Below are 25,578 nucleotides of genomic sequence, written 5' to 3'. Positions count from 1 at the left end.
CGTAAGATCGACATGGCGGGGAAGTCACTTAACTTGCTAAGCTACGGTTTCATGCCTATAAAATACGGATGGAACGACATTGTCTAGGACAGATTTTACCAACCGGTAAATGGTGATGTGGATAGGCGTTTCTCAGAAGACAATCCTGGGATCAAGTAAGTCTGGAAGCACTGGATTCAGTTTTTCCCTGTTGGGCTGCCGTCTGTTTCGTGGCAGAGTAAAGGCTCTGGAAAACGGTGCGATTTAGAAAGCTGGGCACTTTCGCTGAGCACCGTGTTTTTGATTCTGATTTGCCCGTGATTCTTCCTTTCCCCTCCCTACCCCCAACACAACATCTATGAATATCTCTGAGAACTATGGTTTCGGAGCAAGTTCCAGAAATTCTGGTTATGGGGAAGCGTCCAGCACTGCGTGTGACATCTAATACCGGCCTCCTTTCTTCTCCTCCTCCTTCTTCTTCCTCCCCGTCCCCCTTCCCTTCCTTTCTCTCCTCTCCCTCGCCCCCTCTCCTTCCTCTTCACAGTTGTCCCTACTTAACTGGAGCGTATTCCGCTTTGTCTGTCTAGTCCAGACACTGGTCAGGTGAACAAAAGACTGTCCGTACCTGCCACACCGTCTTTCCTTTGTCCCCAGGGTGAGAGGTAGGAGGGGAGGAACGGGGGTTTCAGCACAGTCAGGGACAGGTTAATGCTGCGTGGCTATAACAACAAAGACCTAATACGTCTGTTCTCCACTGATAATTGAATGTGTCATTGACGTTCATCAGACGTATAGATCATTTCACTCCAAAGTGCCATCCCACAGACGTTCAGACAGAAATTCCCCAATCGTCCGTACTGGGCAGCTCCCCCCGTGATTTCAGAGCTCCTGCCGTGGACTCCCGAGTGGCGCCATCTACGAGCGTGAGCCACGAGTGGAATTTCAAGGTTTCTAGTGGCCACGTGAAGAAGAGAAAAGGAACCGATGAAACTCGCTTGATAATACGTTGCCCTTAGCCCAGGATGTCCAAACTATTATTATGTCAGCGTGTGATCAATACGAAGGTCAACGAGCTCTTTTACTTCTCTTGTAAACCACGTGTGGGAAAGCCGGCGTGTGCTTTTGCACATGGCCCTTGGGCGTGGCCACCCTTGCTTCCCGCGCGTCGTGGCCCCGGCGTCGGCACGACTAGCGAGCCAGGAGGCCTCCGTGCGTGGAGAGCACACTCGCAAAGGGTTACGAGCAACGCGCGGCGACTTCACGGGGTAGAGAGGTGGAGCGCGAGGGCATTTCCAGCCAACAGAACCTTCCAGGCTTGTGTCACAGTCCAGATCTGCGACCTGAGATCGAGGTCAAAGAATTTATGAGCAGGCCGCCCTCCAAAATGCTCCGAATTTAAGCGTACAGGGGATGTTTCATTCTGGGCAGAGGCCTTGGGTGTCCTACAAGGGGTTGGCGGTTGGGGAGCAAATGGACACGCTACCCCGCCTGCCCGTCAGGGGCCCCCGGGTGATGAGTTTGCGAGACAGTTGAGAGCAGAGCCTTACGCGTAGGCCTGGCATCTGGGGCAGGGACAGAGAACAGGCCCGGGGACAAGCTCTGGGCTGAGAGGGACAGTGAGTCACGGGCGGGGACTGCAGCCTGCAGGGCCAGCGGGCACCTCGGCTCCCAGGCGGCAGAGGTATGAAGAGGAAGGCAAGGGGCCCCACGGGCAACTCTGCTTGCGGCCAAGGCCTGGTGAGCTGTCCAGGCCACCCCCGGGGATGTGGCTCCAGAAAGTCAGCCCCGGGGACCGAAGGCAAGGCTGTGGTTGCAGCTTTGCTGTTTAGCTTTGATCAGATTTGAAAGGAAATGTTTTTGGCCTGTGGTAAATATCGAAAACAGGATTTTGTACCACATGTAATTTAGGTTCTTGTGGGAACCATGTAAAAATCCAGATGACTCCTATTCTGCTCTGCTTTTTTTAGGAAAATAAAACAGTAGATCAACTTTAAAGCCAACCGCTCCGCATTTTGAGATTGCACAACCCCCCCCCAAAATGAGAAAACAACAAAGAAAGAGAGTCCTTCTGCACCCGTCTAGCTCCCCAGATAAGCTACGCCGGAATCGCACTGCCAGGCACAGACCTTCCAGCTCTTCCCACATCTGTGGCCATTTTACCCAATTTTCTTTTTTTCCTGGCCATTTCTCTCTCATCTCGAGCTAAATAGGTTCACACACACGGCAACGTTCTGTCCTTTTCTCCCCAGATTGCTTTTTCAACCTATACTGCAAACCTACGTCGGGTGCCTCGTTCCTTTTCCACTTTTAATTAGTGATTATATATACTTAATTCTTTCTTTTCTTGGCCCCTGCGTTTATGAACTCGCCACACTTACCTTAAAATGGTTCTTAAAAATTCCGGTGGTCGCCTTCTACACAGTCCTCAATACAAAATCCGTGCCCGTATGACGTGCACCTGCGAGTCTGGGTTTCTTTGGCCCCCAGCGACAAACCTTACAAACCTTCCCCACGTCCTTGAACACGTCTCGCAAGCTGTCCTTCATAAAACAGAGGGTGGACCAGGGGATCTCTCCGCAAACCTTGTGCTCTAAAATTCTGCGTCCTGGATGAGGCCCTGAGACGTAGCATGGCAAAGAGCCTCGGAGCTGGAGGGCTCCTGGGTCCAGCGCCCTTGGTCTTACATGCACGGGAGCCTGGAGGTTCCCTTGTGGCTCCTTCTGCATCTGTGAAAGGGGCACAGCCCTCCGTGCTGCTCATGAGAACCATCTCTTCTCCTAGAAGCACTCCATCTGCGGCCCAGCCACTCTCCAGAAGGATCTATCTCACGCCTCAGCTTCCTCTGACCAGGTTGCTAGGTGGAGTTGGCCAATGCCTCTTGCTTTGCCTCGAGAGGAGCCCTGAGAGGGAAGATACTCCTCCAAGGCACGTTGCATCCTAGGATGAATTCAAGCCCGGAGGGGCCTGCGCAAAGTCAAGATGCACCTGAGGGAGACCGTGATGATTGTCATAGCTGAGGTGCAAGAATGGATTCCGCTTGGGTGGCCAGGCCCACTGCTGGGACGTCGAGTCGGTGCCTGGTTTGCTGGCGAAGGCGGTTAGAGCATCTGTGCCAGCCCAACCTTGCGCAGGGCTGTCGCCAGGTCAGCGCAGCGGGCTCTCCCCTCACGTCATGGATGACTGCGTGAACAAGGGGAAGGCGCTGTCGGGGGGCAGGAGGGAGAGGACAGACGGCCCTCGAACTCATGTGGAAATCAGAAAGTATTTACTTCTCTTCTTCCGTCGATGGACCACCTGCCCGTTCACCGTGATCCCACACTTCAGTGTTCCTCTTGCCCCTCGGGTGGAAGCTGCGTGAACAGGCGGGGCCCTGGCCGGCGTTGCCGGGGGGCCCTGGACGTTCCCGAGGGCAGGTCCTCCGCAGCTCCTAGGGGCAGAATGGGTCCGCTCGGTCCAGATCTTTATCCACCAGGCGATCCCGGTTCCACCGCCTACATAAAGGGAGATCCCGGGCGGTTCCATCTCTCTGTGCCTCCGCTTCCTCGTCCCCAAAATGCTGCCACCGCCCCCGTGAGGCTGAGGATTAGTCATTAGTGGATGGACGTAAAGTGCTCGGGACGCGGGAAACGCTGCGCAGGTGCCCGCTTGGCATCTGCAGAAAACTCTAAAACAGCACTTACGGCTTCCCGACGAGCTGTCGTGTAATCATTTGTTGTAGCCGTTGTTCACTGCTTGTCTCTCCCTCCCCCAAACAGAAGCCGTGTTTGCATGATGTCGCCCCAGCACCCGGCGAGGCAAAGGGCACATAGGAAGGGCTCGGAATAGTGTTTATTGAATGATGAATGAGTGAACGAACAAATGAAGGATTGGACAGATCAGGAGATGTGACTGCCCTCTGGATTCTGCAGAACAGCTGTGTTTCTCCCTAGAATGGGTCTCCGTTATGCCACACAAGACAAAAAAATGGGAGGAGCCTGGGACACAACCTCCCAGGGTATTGAGACCCACTCCTTGTTACCTGTCTGAAAACACCCTGGGAAAGTCTAGGCGCATGTGCCATTTAGGCCTCGTGTGCACCCCCAAGCTGCTAAGAACCAAGCATTTTATACATAAATCCAAGATTTGATTATCTGATCAGTGATGCGGGATGAAAAAACCATAAAACGGTGATTTTAATAAAGGACACTCACTATTTCTCGAGCTTTCTCTTTTATGGCTGGTCGTTGAATTCAAAGCCCAAGAGCCAACGAGCCTTTCAGTTGCTCTCAGCTCGATAGATATCCCCTGTACTTAGCTTTATTCTTTTCCATTTTAAAACTCTGGGAAGTGTTCCCAAAGTGCATGTTTTCAAAAGGAAAGCCCGCACCAAAGCTCAAATCAGCGCTAATCTAGTCAAGAAATATAATTCTTGGCGTCCACTGAACAAAGACCTTTTGTTTTGCTTCTGTAGCTGAAAAAATAACCGCGCCCACGAGCAAGTCTCTCCATCTCCGCTGCGGCTCACTGGCTTTGTGCCCCGAGTAGCGGGCGCTGAGCTGCGGGGTGATAGGCGCGCGGCCCGCTCACACCTGCCCTGGGGGCAGGGCCCGTCGTCAGCCCCGTTTCCAGCCGCCGTTAAAGTGGTTTGTTTGTGCCGGTGACCACGGGGCCCTCTCTGCACGTGTACCCTTAGGGTTCCTCTGATCTAAATAATCCTAAAGATAAGATAAATTCACGGGCCGAGACCTGCTGCATTAACAAGTCCTTTGCTTCGTTTAGGAGTGAGCTCAGCATCAGAAGGAGGCTGTAGGGTGCCTGTTAGGCCCGCGGGACCCGAGTCTGTCCAGACGCGGCTTGGCTTCCCAGGCCGCACTCAGCGGCCCTGGCTTCTCCATACGCTACGGGCGGTCTCGACTCTATGTAGGGATGGGAAGCCCTCGGGAGTCACTCCTTGGTGTTCATACAAACCATTTGCTCTTTGCTTAATGTTGTACTTCTGCTGTCATTTGAGAGATTTCCGGGGGACGTATGTGGGAGGAAAATAGGAAAGTCGAGTGTGTTGAAGTTTTGTTTGTTTTTAAAATAATGACATTATGCTCTTATTTTTTTTTATTTGACTTTAATTGCATTTTATTTATTTAATTGCATTTTATTTATTTATTTCCTTTATTAGTTTCAGGGGTAGAATTTAGTGAGTCGTCAGCTGCGTACAACACCCAGCGCTCGTCACATCCCATGCCCTCCTCAGTGCCCATCACCTGGTTACCCCACCCCCACACCCACCTCCCCTCCAGCAACACTCAGGTTGTTTCTACGGTTCAGCATCTCTTTCGATTTGCCTCCCTATTTCCATCTTATTTTATTTTTTCCTTCCCTGCCCCTATGCTCATCTGTGTTGTTTCTTTAATTCCACATATGAGTGAAATCATATGGTATTTGTCTTTTCCTCACTGACTTATTTCACTTAGCATCATACCCCCTAGTCCCATCCTCATCATTGCAAAGGGCAAGGAGTCTTTCCTTCTGATGGCTGAACAATATTCATCTCTCGATATTCATCCACACCTTCTTTATCCAGTGGATCAAGAATCAATGATCAATGGACCCCGAGGCTCCTTCCACCGTTTGGCTGTCGTGGACACTGCTGCTGTGAACATTGGGGTGCAGGTGCCCCTTCAAATCACTATGTTTGTATCCTTTAGATAAACACCGTGTAGTGCAATTGCTGGGTCGTAGGGCAGCTCTATTTTTAGCTTTTTGAGGGGCCTCCACACTGTTTTCCAGAGCGGCTGCACCAGCTTGCGTTCCCACCAGCACTGTAACAGTTCCCTTTTCCCCACATCCCCGCCAACATCTGCTGTTTCCTGTCTTGTTAATGTTTAGCCGTTCTGACAGCTGCGAGGTGGCATCTCATCGTGGTTTTGATGTCTTCGGAGAAATGTCTGTTCACGTCTTCTGCCCATTTCTTGACTGGACTTTTTGTTTTTGGGGTGTTGAGTTTGATAGGTTCTTTATAGATCTTGGATGCTAGCCCTTGATCTGATAAGACATTTGCAAATATCCTCTCCCATCTGTAGGTTGTCTTGTAGTTTTGTTGACTGTTCCCTTTGCTGCGCAGAAGCTTTTTATCTTGACGACGTCCCTATAGTTCATTTTTGCTTTTGTCTCACCTGCCTTTGGAGACGTGTCTTGCAAGGCGTTGCTGTGTTGCTGCCTGTGTTCTCCTCTAGGATTTTGGTGGATTCTTGTCTCACATTTAGGTCTTTCATCCGTTTTGAGTTTACCCTTGTGTCTGGTATGAGAGAGTAGTTCAGCTTTATTCTTCTGCATTTTTAAAAGTATGATGTCACTGTTTTTTAATAATGACATTATACTGTTAAAAAAAACTACACATTTCACGAAGAATCACATCTCAAAAACTTTAGTAGCTGCCTATTGTTTTTCTCAAAGCATCTAGAACTGTTGTAAGAAGAATATAATGGAATCGGTTCTTTCATGGTTGCCGGCAAACTTTAGCTCACCCCCCGCGGTTTAAAGATATCAGTTGCTGCAAATACCGATTTTCATTGGTCTTTCATTGTCTGTGTTCACAGTTAGTAGGAACATGAGTTGTGCTTCCCAGTGCCACCATCTGGGGTTTCTGAGCCCCTTACAGGTGAATGTGCTTGGAGACGTATTCCTCTAACGAAACATGTGTACTTCTCTCTACCTGCAAGTTGTTCTTGGTAAGGACTCAGATTAGGTAAAGTAAACCCGGGCACAAAGTTCTTTGTTGGAAAGCTCTGAGAAGAGTTGTGTGATTGTGTTCCACTCAAAACTTGGGCTTTGTTCAGCCACGACAGGGATAAAGATGTGTCATCTAAAAGTTAAACTAGCGAAAGTCTACACGCAATGGGCAGATTGGCTGTCTGCAGGGCAAACCAAAAAATTGTATGGGTGGCACTGAGGGGCTTGGGAAATGCCCATACGCGGTAATTGAGGTAACTTGACTATAATAACCCCAAGGGAGCAGGGATAGAAGAAGATTATGATAGAGAAAATGAGCACGTCAACCAGCCCTGCTAAACAACACCGCATCCTAAATATATACTCTGAAGAGAATGTCAGCAAAGGGGAGGATGCTCAGTGGGGGGTCATTATTAGGGCACAATTAGCACAATTACCCAGCACCGTTCTGTGTGTGTGTTGGGGGGTGGTGAGGGCTGGTAGAGACCAAGTCTGATGGATAGGAAAGTTCCCATCAGTCACCAGAGATGGGGATTTGGTTATGGGGTAGGATTGCTATTTTAGTCCGGATGACGTAACCCTCAGGATCTCTCTTTGCTCTTATCTGATTTTATGCCCGTCAGGGACCATTCTGGTTAGTAATCTGGTTCCTGCAATCCTGATAATGTGAAAGAGTCTGACCTAGGAAAGACCCTCGCTGTAGACGAGTAAGCTAGCATGCCTGATTATGCACCGGGCTTTTGGAAATCCCTTGGTGTGAGTTAGCATCAGTGGATGCGAACAATTCTGTCTGGCCTGACTAAGCACACCCTCAGACTTCTAAAGCTGAAAGGCAGGGCGCAGCCAGCCTCCCAGGGAGGCCTCACAGCTCATCACATCAGTAACGGCCCAGTCCAATCAGGCCCAATTAAGTTCACCGGGAGAGGAAGTGCTCTAGATAAAGTCAAAGCGTCGTATCAGAGAAGTCTGGCCGCCAGCCATGGTCCTAATAGTCAGACGGGGTTAGGAGCTCTCGGAAGGATCAGGACACAGCCTCGTGAGCGGAAGGCTGCAGAAGCACGAGGTCTGGCACAGAGCGGGAGGGCCAGAACCCCGGCATGGCTGACGTGGCCGCGCAGTACCAGGTGGGGGTTCGAGTACCTACTTCCTCTGCTCAGGAGTCAGGTTGACCCTGGGATCTGGAAAACGGCTAGAACTACAGAAACGGTCTACTTTTGTTTCTAGGGACTGAGGGGGCAAAGCTTAAGCACAACGGGAGTTAATTGACTCAGAAAAATCGGGGGCTAGCATCGGCCTCAGCACAGACTAAAACACGGGGCACGAATGATGTTCCCCAAACCTATTTTTTCTCAACTTGTCTCTTACGTAGATGCGTGTTGCCTTGAGTCTCAGACAGATTCTCTCCTCCTGAGGCCACCCCCTGGCAGCAGCTACTCTTGGTCTCCTAGTCTCAATATTTTGGCTTCAGTAGAGGACAGAATGTCTTTCCCAGAGCCTTGCAGTGACTCCTTCGCTGTAATTGGGTAACTTGCCCATTCTTGAACCTTTCATTGGGACCAAAGAAATGTGATTTTCTGATGGGTCTGTTATTTCTACTATGGTAATATGGAGTCAAACAGCGCGCAGTGTGCAAACTCTGCCTTGTAATTAGGCCGAAGGATGGGTTGACAGAATAGTTGATGGTAGTGAAGACAAACGATTTTTAAGAGCACTTTGCATTTTTTTAGCCATTATTCCCTAATTATGCAATTAGATGCTGATGGCACTATTTCATATATATAAGGATACTGATGGCCAATCACAAAGTAAACAAAAAGAGAATTAGTCTAGGACCCAGATTTTCTTTAGTTTTGAGCCTTCCATCCACTTATTTTTTTCTGAATTTCACTGGCTGCAACTTTAGTTTTTACGATATGGCCAGAGAGCACCTTATTCAACAGTCCTTGGGTTGTTCTCTCCAGTGAACACCTGGGGCATTCTCGTCACCATCAGGGGCTCCTGGTCACCCTGGCCATCAAGTGCAGCCTCCCGGGCCTGGAAGGCCAGCCCTTTGCTAGTCACATCCGTTTGGGCCCCCGTCTGGTGCTCAGCTCCGTAGCCCAGCTGTGCCCCCCACCCCATGCTCCCGGGCGGCCTGCACCTGCGCCTCCGGGGGCTGCTCCTTCCTGCCTGCACCCAGGCGCCCCTGTTCATCAGGCCCAGCTGTGACATCACTCCCTCCAGAAAGTCTTTTTTTTTTTCTTTTAAGATTGTATTTATCTGTTCCTGAGAGACCCAGCGAGGGGCAGGGCCGCAGGCCCCATGTGGGCCCATGCAGGCCTGGATCCCGTCCCGGGGTCATGCCTGGGCCCAAGGCAGTCGCCCCACGGTGCAGCCCCCGGGTGTCAGGGGGCCCTCCTGGACACCCCCAGGACGGGCCCGGGGCTCGTCGGGCTCCCGGGGGGCTGGCTGTGCCTTCAGGGCCCGTGCTCTGCCGGCCGCGCCCGGAGGTGCTGGGGTGGGGTGGGCGAGCGGGCGCGGGAGGCCCAGCGAGCGCCCCGTGTGCCCCCTGTGCTCCCTCAGAACTACGGCCGGGCCCCCGTGGCGGCGCTGGCCGTGCCCGTGGCGGCGAAGTTCCTGGGCGGCGGCGACGCGGGCGTGTGCAGGAGCGTGTCCAGCTACCTGGCCCTGGCCGCCACGGCGCAGGCCGGCCTCCTGGCCCGGCACACGGACGCCATCGTGGAGAGCGCGCTGCGAGGTAGGCCGCGGGCGGGCGGGTGGGCCGCGGGGCTGTGGGCCGCGGGCTCCGGGGGGCGCCCCCACCGGGCAGGAGGCTCCCGGCCGCCGATGTCCCCTGCTCTGGGGCAGCCGGGTCCCCAAGCAAGGGACGTTAGCGGAGCCGCGCAGGGGAACATGTGACCCGGGCCTGACGCGTGACTGTCCGGTCCCACCGTCGAGAAATCCAGCCGGGACGCCCCGCTCACTGCTCCACATTCGACTGGAAGAGACCAAGTTAGTCCAGGCCTGCTGCTCTCTGCCTTACGGTTTGTTGGGGTTTTTGTTTCCTTTGGTTTCACATCTATCAGAAGTCATGTCTTTACATTTTTTTCCTTTTTTTTTTTAATTTGGGATCAGAGAACAGTATCCGGTATTGTTTGATATGCATCCAATGTCCCCAGTTGCCATTAGCAGAAATGTAGGAGGCCCGTGAGCATCCGGACCCATGTTTTACTGCCACACACCCCACGTGCTCAAGTTGAACATCAACTCTGTAAAGCACTCCCAGACCAAGTGTTTTAGAGTCCCCAAGGGGGCCCCACAGATGTGCCCTTTCGGGGGTATCCAGACCCGGCCTTGAGCCCAGGCTGTTGGGCTGTGCCTCCCGCCACCCCAGGCCCCACAAACCCTGTGGCTGCTCCTCCGGAGGTCCCAGGAGCGGATTTCACTGTGCACAGCCTTGGCTGGGGTGGGAGCACCTGTCCTTCTGTGCCGCTACCCCCCAGAGCTTCGGGAGCCACCAGTCCTCAGCCCCCCACTTCCGCATGGCAGCCTGTGGCAGGATCGGGTCGGGGGGACGCCTGTCTTGCTCCTTGGCGTCCCACTTTGGTAGACAGGCCCCAGAGTGGGGTTGCCTAGCTCCCAAGGCCAAACCATTCCCAAGTTTGCAGTAAAATGTATCCTTGTGCTGTGCCCAAAACGTTCTCTCTCTTTCCTGGGCTCAGCTCTCCAGCTAAGAGTCAGGCTGGCAAGAAACCAGTCATCCGGTTCTCAGGATGACTGTGGCCCTCCAAGGCCTAAGGTTGTTTTCATCGTACCAGACGCTCCCCCTCCGCACCGTCTGACCAGCCACCTCAGCGGTCTACCAGGTGCCCACAAATGTCCGACCCCAGGCACAGCCCTGGAAATGCGTCACTCTACCTGGGTGCCCTCTGAAGATCTGTCATTGGTATTACGAGTCAGTAGCATTCATGTCTCATTTTCTTTGGCTATGGGATCGAACTGCTAATTTGACTTTTAATCGTGATACTACATTTTCTAAAAGCCCAGAAAACTGGTTATGCTTTTTTCACCACCTTGGCTACGTATTTGGGACAGATTTGACAGGATATTACAAACACTTATACACACCACACATTTTAAAATCACGAGAGTCAGACTTGCAAGTAACAGATTTATTGGGAAAAAAATTTTTTTTTGTAGCTGCCAAGAACTTAGCTCATGTATTTGTTTTTGGGTTTTTTTTGTTTGTTTGTTTTTGTTTTTGTTTTTTAATGCACTTTCAATGATAAATCTTTTGAAACACAAAATGCACTTTCTGAATTCAGGGCAAGCATTTGAAACAAACGAATGATTTAGTTTATTTGATCTGGCATTATAAAAATTACCATAAGAGAAATGATAATCTGACTTATGAGAAGTTGGGACTACATATTTCAGGGCTTAGATTTTTAAGACTAATGTGTCTATAAAACTCCACAACCATTCACATGAGCCCATCAAACTTAGACCTGCCAAGTAGAGATCTCCCTGTTTCTCGGTAAGTTTTCTGCTCTACAAATCTTTGTTATATCTTCTCTTTCTTTCCTTCCCTGATTCCCAACCAGCTTTGGGAGCCATCTTTGGGATTTTATTTTTCTCTGCCTATCGTTTTCTCTCGTTTAGATCTTTCTCCTTAGCTTATATTACCTTAATCTGCGTTCTCCCATTTTTCTACTTCTACAGAAAGTGCTCAAGTATGGCAGTTTCTTGATTCGATTTTTTTTTTTCAAGACTACAATTACAAAAATTGTAGAATCTTGTGTTGGGACATTAACATGATTCAGCTCAATTACCCAGGCGATGCTTAAATCCCCACCAAGTGGTCATCTACTCAACAGCAATAATGACTATAGTAACAATTATAACTACGATGGCTAAAATTTATCTCATGCTCTCGTTATGCCAAATACTGTATTAAGCACTTTATATGGATTGTATCGTTTAGTCCTCCCAGAAATTCCTTTAAAAAAGCACCTTTATTATCTCATTTTACCAATTAGTAGTATTTTTTAAGTAATAGAAACCCCAGGTGTAAATAGCTTGATGATGACAGTGATGGTGGTGGTGATGATGGAGACAAGGAAGAAAAGGAAAAGGAGAAGGAGGAAAAGGAGGGGAGGAAGAGGAAGAAGAAGAGGGGGAGGAAGAAGAACTTCTTACCAGAACACATGACTGAAAAGGGCATAAGTATATCAGACTTCTCGTGTGGCTTGATTCAGAGCTCAGTGGCAGTCCCAGAAGTCATTACTTAGCTCTGCATCCTTTTGGATGGGATTTCCATGCGCCATGCTATGGCCCTCTGCAGTTTCCAGCTCACATCATCATGAACACCGATTCAGCAAAGAAACTCCATATCCAGTCTCATTGTCTCTATTTGACCTGACCTGGGCCACATGCCCATTTCTGAACCAATCCATCCTTGTTGACAGGGGATACAGGATTTCCATTGACGGGGCTTGGGTAATGAAACACCACCAAAGCAGGAAATGGGGGTCAACTGCAGTAGAACCCCCCGCCGCGGTGCAGATCACCTCCCCCGACCAAATTCAGGGCTGTTGCCAGCAATACTTAAAGTGAATACTGGGTACCAACAAACAGCTTTATGTATTTACTTTTATCCTTTCATACTTTCTTTTTTAAAGATTCAACCCATTGCTTTGGCACAACAAGACCTTATTAGACAATGATTCTCCCATTTCAGTGTATCTACAGTTCTTCCCAGGTTCTTGGCATCTAAACTTTTATGAACAGAACCACTCTACCTTCACTTTAAAACGCTAATGGAAGGGCCCCTGGGGGGCTCAGTGGTTGAGTGTCTGCCTCTGGCTCAGGCCATGACCCCGGGGTCCTGGGATTGAGTCCCACGTCGGGCTCCCCGCAGGGAGGCTGCTTCTCCCTCTGCCAGTGTCTCTGCTTCTCTGTGTGTGTCTCATGAAGAAATAGATAAAATCTTAAAAAAAAAAAAAAAACACTAATGGAAAAGTAGACCAGATGGGGCCAGGCAAGGCTTGTGGTATACCAGTGGTGACTGCTCCTTCTACTTGGTTGATATTACTCCATTGATCATATTTTTAGGTTGTGTTATACATATGTCTGTCCCCGATTCCAGACCAAATGCCTCCTTTATGCTTGTGAATCAATCACGAGAGACTGTCAAATGAGCTTATGTATTTTTCCCTGAAGGCAAATATTTCAATTGTTCCAAGCCAATTTTTACTTCTTTTCATTATTAATAATAATATATAAGTAATAATGTTGACTTTTACATGAAATGTAAATAGAAATTGATTTTATTTAAATTGCTTGGACTCCATTTGTCTGTTTTGTATTCTCTGAATTCTCCTAGTAAGAAAGAAATTGAAAAGTCCTTTCCATTTGGAGAAAAGATTAAAACCATGAACGTTATTATTGCTTTGGTTCAAACTTAAGAGCTAACTGGCCAGAAAACCTGAATATCCCTATAACAAATAAGGCAATTATGTCAGTACTTTTACATCAACCACCCCCCTCACCCCCAAAAGAAAAAAAAAAACCTGTCCCATTTACTTTTATAGACCAATCAGAACAAATATGCAAGTAATAATTACAGGCTTGACTGAACTTTTTCAGATAATTGAAAAACATTCTCTAGCTAATTCTATGAGGCTAGTATATATGTGATATCAAAACAAGAAAAGGACAACATAAGAAAGGAAAATGCCAGCCCATTTTAATTATGAACATAGATGCACAAATCACAAATAAAAATGACTCCAGCAATGCTTAGGGAAAATAATAGTTAACATTTGCTGAATGCTTCCTGTGTACCATTTTCTGGTCTTTTAACTCATGCAATTCTCCCAATATCTTATGAGGAAAGAAGTATTGTTATCCTCATTGTATAAAATTCACAACGATTTGGTTGAGTTTGTCCCAGGAATATAAGAATGTCTTAATATTCAAAATATAATTCCCCACAGTAAAAGACTAAAAAGTCATGTGATCAATCAGTAAGAGCAAAAATTCAGGACCCATGCATGAAAAGGAAGTTTTTTGAGAGCTAGGAATTTTGCAGAACTTCCTTAAACTGTTTAAGGGAATATCGTATATGTATATATACATATGTATATAAAATTATTATCTATAATTAAGAGACTACTATATATACACCTACATACATATGTATATCCTCTTCTTTCATAAAATTCAAAGTCTGTCTATGGCAAAAAAAAAATCTCTACAAACTAGTAATAGAAAGGAACATCCTTAATTTAATAAAATGTATCTACAAAAACCTACAACTAAAATCATCCTTAATGGGAAAATACGAAGTTCTTCCCCTTGAATTAAAAATAAGGGCAGCCCGGGTGGCTCAGTGGTTTAGCACCACCTTCAGCCCAGGGTGTGATCCTGGAGACCCAGGATCGAGTCCCACGTCGGGAATAAATAAATAAAATCTTTCAAAAAAATAAAGTAAATAAAAAATAAAAATAAAAAAATAAGACAAGGATGTCACTTAGGTAACAAATTTATTTCAGCTTAAATAATATCAGAAGTAATTTAGTATTTTGTGACATCACCTTTTCAGGGTGGGAGTCATTTTTCAGTATTCCTGAATAATTCTCCAAACTTGTTCTTTGCCATGTAGATGCTTAGGAGAGCCTGCCTCGTATTGGCATATGACAGCAGTGCTTAGTACAGCATCATTTAGCACATCTTTTACCCAGGAAGCTGACAATGTTATTGGAGAACCTGCAAATGAGGATATCTCCAAGTGGAAGGGGTTACTTGAGGGCATATAGGGAAACCCTTTCCAAATTTTGCTTTGGATCTCTGTGATGCATTGCGCATCACTACCTTCAACACTAAAAGCAATGATGTCTCTTCCTCTGCATTTCTGAATCAGTGGGCGTAATAAGGAAATACGCCTCTCCGTCAACGTGCCCGTTACCCGGTCCTCTGGCACAGATCACAAGATGACCTCAAATGATTGGAAACTTAAGTAGAAAGTCTTTGGAAAGAAAATGTAATATTGTCTCAGCAAGAGTCCAAATTCCTTTCTGACTTACTGGCAATAGTCTAGAAGAGACTGTCTAGTTAATTATGATAAATTCACCTCATTTCTTTCTCTATGTGAGACAACATTTCAAGCCACTGATTGGTGAGCCGTCTCTGAAAATAGAGATAAAAAATCAACCTCTCATTTATTATGGTAGCAGTGATATGGGCCCCATAGGCTGAGGTGAGGCCTAAGTAGATAAAGAAGTTATACTTTGCACAATGCCAGGCACGTAGTTCATCCAGGGTTACAGTGATTCTTCTTATCATTATCATAATCAACATCATTGTCGTTGTCATCCCTAATTGGGCATCTGCCATGTACCGGGGCCATATTAAAATATTAAAGGCAGAACCGGATTCATCTGTGGAGTTTATAATCCTTGGGGAGATACTTAGCCATTAAAAATTCATAATACAATTATTCTTAAAGAACAAAGTTTTTAAGTTCACCATATTATAGGTTGTTGAGAAAGAATGTATTAATCCAATTTCCAGGAAACAGGCTGCTAAGCAATCTTATTAAGAATATTCAAACTGAATAATAATGCACATAGGGAAATATTAAAAATCATGTTCTACGACGCCATCCAAGTGTGGATCAAGAAATAGAGACACGTCTTGAGACAGAAAAGGGCCTCTTCTGAATTGTTAACCAGGGCTGGGATCAATTGCAGGCCAGGGTTTGCACCTTCTTGACTCCACCAGCAGATGTTGCTGTGAAGTAAAATAAGGCCTTCCCGGCGAGGAACACGCCTCTGAGAATGATCCGCAATACAAGGGAATTTTTATATTCCCTTATTTGTTTGTATTTTTTGCACCTTTGCTTCTTTTTTAAATTTAAACCACTGGGAACGACTTGGAAAAACTTTTTTAAGGACAACTTTCATTTCAAATATCATGTTATGGTTTACAAAGTACTTTTAGATACGCCATCAGTTTTTATGTCATTGTCATAATAACCCTCTGTAAGGGAGGCAAGTCCTGTTATCGCTAATTTCTTGGCTAATGTGAGACTCAGAAAGATCAGCTGGCAGGCCGGGCTTCTAGATGGTCGGCGATGGTGCTCTAGGATTCGAATGGTGAACTTCCCAGCCCGAGCCCAGCACGCTTTCTTCTGCGGTCCAGATCTATAAAACTGAATGCAAGCGTCAATAATCTCAGTTTTCCAGTTCGTTAAATCCACAAATATAGACGTGAATGTTTATAATCACTCTGCCCAAGATTTTTAACTTTTTGAGTGCTGTTTGTTAAGTGGCTGAAGGACAGTTCTGGAAACATTTGGCCTTAGTAAGCTTCTGAAGGAAGAGCTTCCTGATACAAAATTCAACAAAAAAGTAAAATATCAGTGATAATTCCTTCTGTTTGCAAATGTAATTGTTAAAGTGAAGTTAACTAAGTAATTGTAAATACCAAACTATAAAATTCTGCAATAGACCCTTTGTAGTAAAAGGTTCTGAATAGATTTTTAAAGGAATTAACATTTCACTAAAAGCCAATTTATATTATATTGGACAAGGAAAATGTATCAACTGTATTTTGTTCATATATTCATATATCCCTCTGCAAAAATATTGCCCTGACGTCCATACATATGTAGGTACTAGAGTAACAAAGTGACGGACTGTCACCATTTGCCTAGAACTGGAGTTTTCTGGGACATAGGACTCTCAGTGTGGAAGCTGGGACAATCCCAAGCAAACCAGAACAGTCGGTCACGCTAGCACACGCACAAAATATTTTATATTATATATATATATAATGCATTTTTTCCTCGTAATGACTTGAGTCATCATGCAAAATTATTTTATACTGCTGTGATATAGGGATGCCCTTAATAACCATTCTGGCAAATGAAACTCTTTGCCAACGTGCCAGACTAAGCCAGCATACTGATGCTTCTTTATAGAAATGTTATCTCCGTTTTATACATTTCTTACCTCTTCCTTTTGCAAATGTTATGCATTATGGAACTCATTAAATGGTATTAAGAAAAAAGAAAGCCAGAGAGCCAACAACTGAGAATTTGTAAAATGTATTTTCTAAGTATAGTCTCTGAGTGCTTTGGGGAGATAAAGTGATTTTTTTTTTCAATTTTTAAAAAAATTGTTCTACTGGATCATATTAGGTGATCAAACACTGGTGGATTTTTAAAAAAATATTTGGTTTACTCATGAGAGACACACAGAGAGAGGCAGAGACCCAGGCAGAGGGAGAAGCAGGCTCCATGCAGGGAGCCCGACGGGGACTCGATCCCGGGACCCCGGGGTCACGGCCTGAGCCGGAGGCAGATGCCCAACGGCTGAGCCCCCAGGGGCCCTCACTGGTGGATTTACAGTGACAGAAGTGCCGTTTTCTCCCTGTTAAAGCAGCGCAGGAAGAGGCAGCCCAGGCCTGGCGAGGCAGCTCCGCACCCGGGAGCCCAGGCGCCTTCCGTGCGGTGGCAGGACTGCCCGCCGCCGAGGTTGCTAGAACTTTTGCGATCGTTGCCCTATTCCAATCAGGCAGAAGGAAGGAGGGAGAGAGAATCCCGTTCAGTGTATTCCAGCATCAGCCGGGGCGTCGGCCCCTGGCCGCACCTCGCTGTAACTGATGCTGGGAAATAGAGGCTTCACCCGAGTGGGCACACCCACCATGTGAACCAAAATTCTGTTCCTTTGGAAAAGAGGGAAAATAGGTCTTAGGAGACGATCGGAAGTCCCCTGGAACACTTACCCAGGGTTACTGCTGTAGCAGATGAAATTCCTACTTCTGTAACCCAGCAATTGCTTGCTTTTCTGCTCTCTGCTTCTTCTTTGCCCTCAATGTGTAATTCCCATAGAAAAACTAAAAACGCCCCCAGGTTTAGCTCCGTGGGCGTAGGAGTTTGCATGCATTCTGGCCTGCGCCGTCTAGGATCTCTTGAGCTGATCTAATTCCTGCTGAGATGTGGAAATTGAAAGCACGCCTGACTCTGTTTATGGTCGGGTCCGGCGTTTCTTCTTCCAGTGAAGCATTCCAGTCATGGACATAATGTAAAGAAGGATTTACGTCTGGCCACTGTGTAATCTCCAAGGGCCCGAGACTGGCCCTCGGCCTCGTAACTGTGTACACTCTTCCTAGAGATCCATCAGGCTGATTTTGCAGGTCTCACAAGCGGGATGAAGCTCTACTGCTATCACGAGCATCCTCAAAGATTCCTAGAATCGCGACATCTTATTGCTAAAGGCAGTGAGACCAATCCCCTTGTTTTACTGAGAAGACCCAGAGGAGTTAAGTACCTTGCCTAAGGACACTCAACTAGCCGGTTATAAAATGTGGTTTGATAACTACTCCCGGCCCTATGCTCCAAATCTCACAAACCAGAGGTGACCTGTGGTTGTCCACACCTGTCCTTAGGCGAACACATCATCACTGTGGCTCTACATTTGCTGCTGATGTTCAGGAGCAGCTTTGGGATGGTCTTCTCTTCGCCCCAAAAAGCATTTACAGGAGAACACTAGTGTGGTGGAGAGTGACCTCCCCATCTGTAGGGTGAAGGACCTTGACCGTCCTTTCTTCATGCACGAGTAAGAGAATGGGGTACGCTTTAAGGGCAGGAATCATTGTTTTTCCAGATTCTTTGATCTACCCAGGAATGGCCCTCACCACGGATATTTGGGGAACTCTGATAATTTATGTGTGTTTCTGTGTTCCACAGGGCAGAGTGTTGTATGTGGTCATAGAATCATCAAACTGAAAGGGACTTAGACATCATTATTTCCTCAATTCCTTGATTTCTCATTTGAGAAAACTAAAATCCAGAGAGATGAACTGACTTAGCCGAGATCAGATTTCTTGCTTATGACTCGTAGGAAGCCAAAGCTTACAACAACTCTATAGTCTGTTCCTACCAATGTCAACCAGAACTGGTTTCTGAAAACTAGCTCCTACTTCGAGAGTGTGGATTTGCTCCAAAACATCTTTCAAATGTAAAATTAGATGACATGGGGGTAGTTTTATAAAATACTTTTATTTACAGTAGAGCTTTACAAAAATAGTCTTAATAAAATTAATACAAAACCATTTTATAATATAACTTATATAACTATCTTCTCAGAAAAGTGACATTCGATTATGACACATAAACTACATTTGCATTTGTTAAGTCACATCGTAGTATAAATATGTTCCATCATCGTATTTTGTAATCATAAGGTACATGGCAGTTAACAGTGAATAATGGGCAGCCAATGTTATCTTCTGTTCCTTCCAACGTAAAAGTCATCTCTGGCCAAAACAAAATTAACCAAGGAAAAGTGAAACAATTGCCCTTCTGTTCCACGACGCAGTCCTTTTTAATTATTTGCGAGTTTATCTGACAAAGACACAGCACTAGTTGCAAAGCACCGTGGCATGAAGTCTGGAAACAACATCCCCACAAGCCTTCTCCGATGCCTTCTCTTCAACTGTTTTTCGGTAATTTTGCCCAGATAAATAAAGATTGATGTCAACTCTCCCCTTCATTAGTCTCAAGTGTTCTCAACACGCGCTGAGGTTTTTAGACCTTCCCAAGTGTCTGGAACGTGAGGTTCTTTCTTTGGCTTCGAGTGGAGCTTCACAGCACTCAGGAAACGTACTGAGCTCCTCCGTGGGGCTGGAGCTCGGTGACCCCCCACCCGACCACATTGCCCCGGATGTGACAAGACTCCGCTCCTCCCGACTCTCTGATCTCTTCGTTGCTGAGAACACGATCCCAGATATTGAAGCCTGTGAGTCTTCCAGAAAAGGCCAGCGTCTCATCGAAGCCGCCACCCGCGCAGCAGCCGTTCTTCTCTTGGCCGATCTGCAGGATGCCCCCCTCGGGAACCAGGTGACCCGCGGCCACCTCCAGCGCGGCAGCCACTGGCTCACCGGCCACCCACAAGGACACGCGGCCTTTCCTGGACTCCCAGGTGCCACACAGGTGGGTCCACTTTCCCAGGGGGACCACGGCGTCGGCCACCAGCTTGTTGTGCTCTCCGCCCACCACGAGCACCACGGACTGATAGCTGAGGTACAGCTGGATCTCGTACGGGTTTCTCCTGGTGCCATAGGAGAACAGGACGGTCTTGTTTAAGACATCGGTGGCTTTGACCCAGATGCAGGCACTGAAAGCCTCCAGCCTCATGGGCGTCGCGGGGTGCACGCTTCCAAAGATCTTCTTGGACCGCATCGGGAATAAGACGGCGGTTTCACAACCTACAGGAGCAAGGCCACGACAAGGGCATGAGAGAAAGCAGACGTCACTCACAAGTCACCCCAGCATTTAGGGGCCTCCGCCCGGCACTCGGACGACTACAGCTGAAAACCCTGTGCCGTGGCCCACCACGCCCCGAGCAGCTTCGCGGGACCTCGGCAGAGCCAAGGAAAGAGGAATAAGGTCAACTGTCAGGCCTACTCCGTGAAGCCTCACGTGGGGAGGGAGGCGGGCAGAGCAGCCAGATTGTCCAAACTCAAACAATAGTGGAAACCATGTTTTAATAACTACTTCCCCTCACAATTAGCTGACGGTCTGTTGCTACTTTTTTTAATGAACATGTTGAGTCACGACGTGTTACCTTCAGTGACGCTGCAGTTTCCAAGAACTTAGAGCCAGACTTGTTTCCCTCTTCTTGACTTCACCAAACTTCCATTGAACAACAACGACAAAAACACCTCTGAAATTCGATGGACCTAGCTCACCCTTTACCTGCTGTCTACGTGTTTTTAAGTGGAACTCCAGGGCGGTCCTATTGTTGCTGGAACCGTAAAATGCCACGTGCTCCAGACACCTGTGAACCGCAGAGTCTGTGGAAGGTCACCTTCGACAGCAAGGAGCCATCACGATGGCCGGTACTCCCTAGGCCCCAGACACCGTTCTTACCGCCCTGGATGGTTTTAATCCTATTTATCGACCCTAAGAGATGGTCTTAATATTCCCATTCTACAGATGAGAGAACTGAGGCATAGAGCGTGAAGCAACTTGGTTCCACTTTCGAGCTGGTAAGTGGTAAAACGGGCTTTGCACTGCGGCGTTGGAGCTGCAGAGGCCGTGCCCTTGGCCTGCACCCGCCCTGCTTCCCAGTAGGGGAACCCCTGCACTTGGCTAGGAGGGCTGGGATTCCGTCTGCTTTACTAGCAGCAAGCATGCAGTTTTTGATGAGCCCCCAAATCTCTCCGGGCTTTCCTATTTTCCATGACAGCCCCTCCCACCTGCTACTGATCTGTCCGCCTCTAAGTAATAAGAACGTAGTGCTCGGGAGAAGAACTGTGAGGCCAAGGGTATTAGAAACGCTTCGTTTGTCCACATGCTTATAAATACTATGGAGGCAGCAACAGAAAACCTCTAAGGAAGAGTGAGCTCTTCTAAAGGGCCTGGCGGAGAACATATTTGTGCTAAAGAGCAGTGAGAAGGAGACATTCAGCCGTGGGGCTGGGAGCTCAGTCAAGTCCCACCTCAGTTCAGCTCCAGGTCACCTGTCTGGTCAGGGAGCTAGAGGTGCTGAAGGGAAGCCCTTCTGGGTGTCTCTGGGAAATGTGCCAAAGCCTTTCATAGGTGAGCTCTGCTTTGTGATAACCTCATAGGCGTAGGAGAGATGAGAAAAAGAATTTTTTTTTTTTTTAAATCTAAACGAGGGCTAGGTATTCACTTTATAACAAACTAAAGATTTATTATAAAATAGCTCTGGCATGCAGGCGTCCAGAGCATTTAAAGACCAACCGGTGAATGAATATACAGACCTTGGAGGCACCCAGCGTCCATGCAGAGCGTGTTAAACTACGCTAAATGCCTGCAAGTGACTGGGGGGCTACGCTCGGCCCTAAAAAAATTAAACAGCCTTGGACCTAGAAATAGTCAAAGAAATATTGAGTTTCAAAAAATCGTATGAAAGCACCTACAATACTAAAGCACAAATTGGTCCCGTCACGTTTCTGGTATTCTCTTTTTCACTGAAGAATTTGAATTTTTGAAGATTTTTAAGATTCATTCTTAATGAGACAATCTTTCTTCAAATGAAATCGGTACTTTTTTTTTTTTTTCCTCTGTTAATTAAGTGAAACAAAGATCACGGAACAAAAGATCACCATATGCATAACCATTTGAGATATTATTCTCTGTAATGTCCCAGTAAAGGAGTGTTCAAGAGGGGGCCTACTGCAGTCTAATTAACTGATTTCCTGTTTAAATAAACCCAGGCAGGCAGGATTGCATTCCAAAGCATTCCTTGATGGCCTCTCAGAGACTTGGCCCTCCCCTGCCGGCTGCACTGGCTTGTGTGAGTTACTGGAGTGGAATTTCGTGTTCACAGGTTTTTTTGTGGCTTTTTTTTTTTTTTTTTTTTTGGTGGGGACCAGTGATTGAAGCTCTTGATATCTCTTTAAAATGTCAGAAACTCTCTCATGAAATGGCTTTTAACTAATAGGTTTTTCTGATTATATTATCAAAGACCAAACAAAATTAAAACCAGGTTCTTAGGAGGCCGACAACAGAATAATTAGGAATCCCCGAGGAACCAAGCTGGCAGGAAACCAAGAGGGGGAAATAAAACCATGTGGGTAGAAGTACTATTGGATGGAATAAGGAATTAGCATTCTAGAATTTAGAATTCAGAAATACATCCCTGTCTGCTCTAACCAGTACACAGAGGTGAGTGAAAACTGGCATTAATTCTTCAGTTTGGGGGGGGGGGGTGCATCCTAGGTACAATCACTTTAATATGCTTTGCCAAAGACAAGAAATGTCACCCACTAGAATAGCCACAGAATTATGTCTTGTCTCCTTGTCACTTACACTGAGGAGCTAATCGCGTATTTGGTTTTATGCTTTTCCAGTCTCCGAAACTGTACTGAATAGTCCAGAAAATCTGCCCAGCATTGACAAAGTCCTCCAACACTTAGGAACGACTGACACCCTGCTATGGTTTCTGCAATTTTAAATGAAACATGCTCCCCCAGGTGCTTACCATTACGATCCTTGCCCCCCAACAGCTGAGCTGCTTTATGGCCACTCTAAGGAGGGCCGCGCTGCTTGTAAGTCATCGTCCTCTGTTCCCCACGTTCTCAGGCACAGGAAAGCTGCTAAGTCCCTGATTTTCATACCTAAGTCCCTGATTTTCCCATATGGCCCAACAAAGGATTCCTGCGCCGCGATCTCTTAGAGATTTTGGCCTCCACAAAGGAGTGTTCTTTGGCTCCAAATCTCCTTTCTTTGACCCACCTTTCAAACGTGTTATTTCGGGCCCACATGTGTTTTTTGGAGATCCCTGTAGGATGGCAGGGGAGGGGGGGGGGGGGCCTTCAAGAAGTCCTATCTGGTTTGAACCGCCTCTCTCCTGTTTGCACCCTCCTCCCTGCAAGTCCCTGGGGAGAGGAGGGTTCCCAGTGCGCTCCCACAGCAGCCCATCTCGCTGCGCAGGTGGGGCTCCCCCGAACCTCCGGGACTTGAGGGGCTCCCTCCGGGCTGGCGAATCCCACAGGCCCCTTTTCGGGCGGGGGCACCCCGGGCAATCCCACTAAGCCCTCCAGGGGTCAGGTTCAGTCTCAAGCCTCAGGCTCAGAACCCGCACGCAGGGAGGAGGCAGGGGAGGGGGGCGGCCCAGGAAAGGTTCCCTAAGACGCAGGCTGGGCCCCGAAATAGCGCGGGGACCCAGAGCCCCCGAAACCTGGGGGGAGTGGAGGGCCCCGGGCTCCGCCTTCTGCAGCGCGTTTTGGCGCCGCGCGGGGCGTGCGCAGGTGTGCTCAGGTGTGCGCAGGTGCGCGCAGGTGGCCCCCCCCCGCCCGCCCCGCCCCCGGCCGCGCTCCCGCGCTCACCTGCCGGCAGCCAGCGCCCCGCCGCCCAGCCCCGCACGGCGCGGAGGTCGGCCCGCGTGCGCCGCAGCTCGTCCAGCACCGCGCCCAGGGCGCGCCCCGGCTCCGGGCCCTCGGTGGGCGGCGCGCACGGCGGCCCCAGGCGGCCCAGCTCGGCGCGCAGCGAGCGCAGCTCGGCCCGGAGCACGGCGTCGGCGGCCTGCAGCAGCCTGTCCTCCCGCAGGCGCGAGTCCTCCAGCATCACGAACAGCTTGTCCCAGCGGCTGAGCTCCGGGCGGCAGGCGCACGGCGGGGCTGCGGGGCACACGCGCGTCACCGCCCGCCGCTCCTCGCAGCCGTCCCCGCGGGGCCCGCGGAGCCCTGGGGCGCGGCCGAGGTGACCCCGAGCCCCCTCCCCGACCCCCGGGCTCCTGCTGCGGCCCCCGGACCTCCCCCCGCAGCGCGTCCTCGTGGGGAGCTGCCAGGAGCCTTTGGGGTGCGCGGCCGAGGTGACCCCGAGCCCCCCCCAGGGCTCCTGCTGCGGCCCCCGGACCTCCCCCGGCAGCGCGTCCTCGCGGGGACCTGCCAGGAGCCTTTGGGGTGCGCGGCCGAGGTGACCCCGAGCCCCCTCCCCGACCCCCGGGCTCCTGCTGCGGCCCCCGGACCTCCCCCGCCCCCCGGCAGCGCGTCCTCGTGGGGACCCGCCGGGAGCCTTTGGGGTGCACGGCCGAGGTGACCCCGAGCCCCCCCCAGGGCTCCTGCTGCAACCCCCGGACCTCCCCCCGCAGCCCGTCCTCGCGGGGACCTGCCAGGAGCCTTTGGGGTGCGCGGCCGAGGTGACCCCGAGCCCCCTCCCCGACCCCCGGGCTCCTGCTGCGGCCCCCGGACCTCCCCCCCAGCCCGTCCTCGTGGGGACCCGGCGGGAGCCTTTGGGGTGCGCGGCCGAGGTGACCCCGAGCCCCCTCCCCGACCCCCGGGCTCCTGCTGCGGCCCCCGGACCTCCCCCTCCCCCCGCAGCCCGTCCTCGCGGGGACCCGCGGAGCCCTGGGGCGGCCGAGGTGACCCCGAGCCCCCGACTTACGGTCCTCCGTGGGCTGCAGGCCGTGGTCGATCTCGTTGTCCAGGTCCACGTACATGAGCTCGTAGTCCCCGGGGCCCTCGGGCGACAGCGCGGAGCAGAGCGCGCACAGCAGCACCGCGGGGAGACGCATCGCCGCCGCGGGAGGGGACGGGAGGGGAGCGGGCGGGCGGGCAGCGGGCACCGGGCACCGGGCGGACACCGGGAGGGCACCGGGAGGACACCGGGCAGCGGGCACCGGGCGGACACCGGGCGGACACCGGCGGACACCGGCGTCCGGCCCCGCGCCCCTAATAAGCGCGGGCAGCGCCTGCGGGGAGCCGGGGGAGCAGCGCGGTCCGGGGCCCCCCCGAAGCGGGGCGGGGGCGGGGGCGCGGGCGGGGGCGGGCGACCCGGGCCGGCACGTTGCACAAGAGCAGCCCGCCGGGGTCCCCGCTGCAGCCAGATTAGTGGGAGGAGGGTCAGAGGGGAAGGAGGTGGGGAAACTGGGCCGGGACCGTCCCCACGAGGGCCCAGGGGGGCGGGGAGCAGGCCGGGCCCTGCCAGCGCTCTGCGCCCCTGCCCGCGCGGCCTCCGGGGCGGAGGGGGCTGCTGCCAGCTGATGCCCGGGACCAGCGTGCGCGGGAGGATGCGGGTGCAGGGGGCGGGGGCGGGCCCGGCCCAGCCCAGCCCAGCCCAGCCCAGCCCAGCCCAGCCCAGCCCAGCCCGGCCCAGCCCAGGCCCTGCGTCTGGGTCCCCCTGCAGGCGCGAGCCGTTCGGAGGCCTCCACAGGGAGGGGCTCACCCACCCGCAAACGGCACCGGGGACAGGGAAGCGCGGCCTTTAGGAACGTTGCTCGGCCTGAGCTGCCGTGGGGTGGAAACTGTGTCATCTCACCCGAGATCACGCCCCTAAAGCAAGTTTAGGAGGATCCTCCACGCAGGTTTCCAGAGTGGCTGCACCAGGTCCCATTCCCACCAACAGTGCAGGAGTAAAAATAAGTAAATAAATAAATA

General features: G+C 50.0%; 2 protein-coding genes and 1 long non-coding RNA gene across 12 annotated transcripts in view; 2 read left to right on the top strand and 1 right to left on the bottom strand.

The window, feature by feature from the left end:
• Positions 1–25,578, top strand: part of VEPH1 (ventricular zone expressed PH domain containing 1) — a 225,886-nt gene that overhangs the window by 24,549 nt on the left and 175,759 nt on the right. For all 10 annotated transcript variants that reach the window (XM_072727244.1, XM_072727239.1, XM_072727241.1 and 7 more), the window contains one exon: positions 9,247–9,421. In XM_072727244.1, coding sequence (XP_072583345.1) covers positions 9,247–9,421 — 175 coding nt within the window. The remainder of the gene's footprint in view (positions 1–9,246; positions 9,422–25,578) is intronic.
• LOC140594475 (uncharacterized) lies at positions 9,597–13,001 on the top strand. Its single transcript, XR_011995327.1, has 2 exons — positions 9,597–9,707; positions 11,386–13,001. It is a non-coding gene; the product is annotated as an uncharacterized lncRNA (long non-coding RNA).
• Positions 18,712–25,220, bottom strand: PTX3 (pentraxin 3). Its single transcript, XM_072727249.1, has 3 exons — positions 24,587–25,220; positions 23,530–23,820; positions 18,712–19,938 (listed from the first exon to the last, which is right to left on the bottom strand). Exons 1-3 carry the CDS (start codon positions 24,714–24,716, stop codon positions 19,325–19,327), a joined length of 1,035 nt encoding a protein of 344 aa, XP_072583350.1. The 5' UTR covers positions 24,717–25,220; the 3' UTR covers positions 18,712–19,324.

The sequence above is a fragment of the Vulpes vulpes genome, chromosome 11 (assembly GCF_048418805.1).
Source record: "Vulpes vulpes isolate BD-2025 chromosome 11, VulVul3, whole genome shotgun sequence".
Taxonomy (NCBI): Eukaryota; Metazoa; Chordata; class Mammalia; order Carnivora; family Canidae; genus Vulpes; species Vulpes vulpes.
Note: the sequence above shows the minus strand (reverse complement) of the source record. Positions and strands in the feature narration are given on the sequence as shown.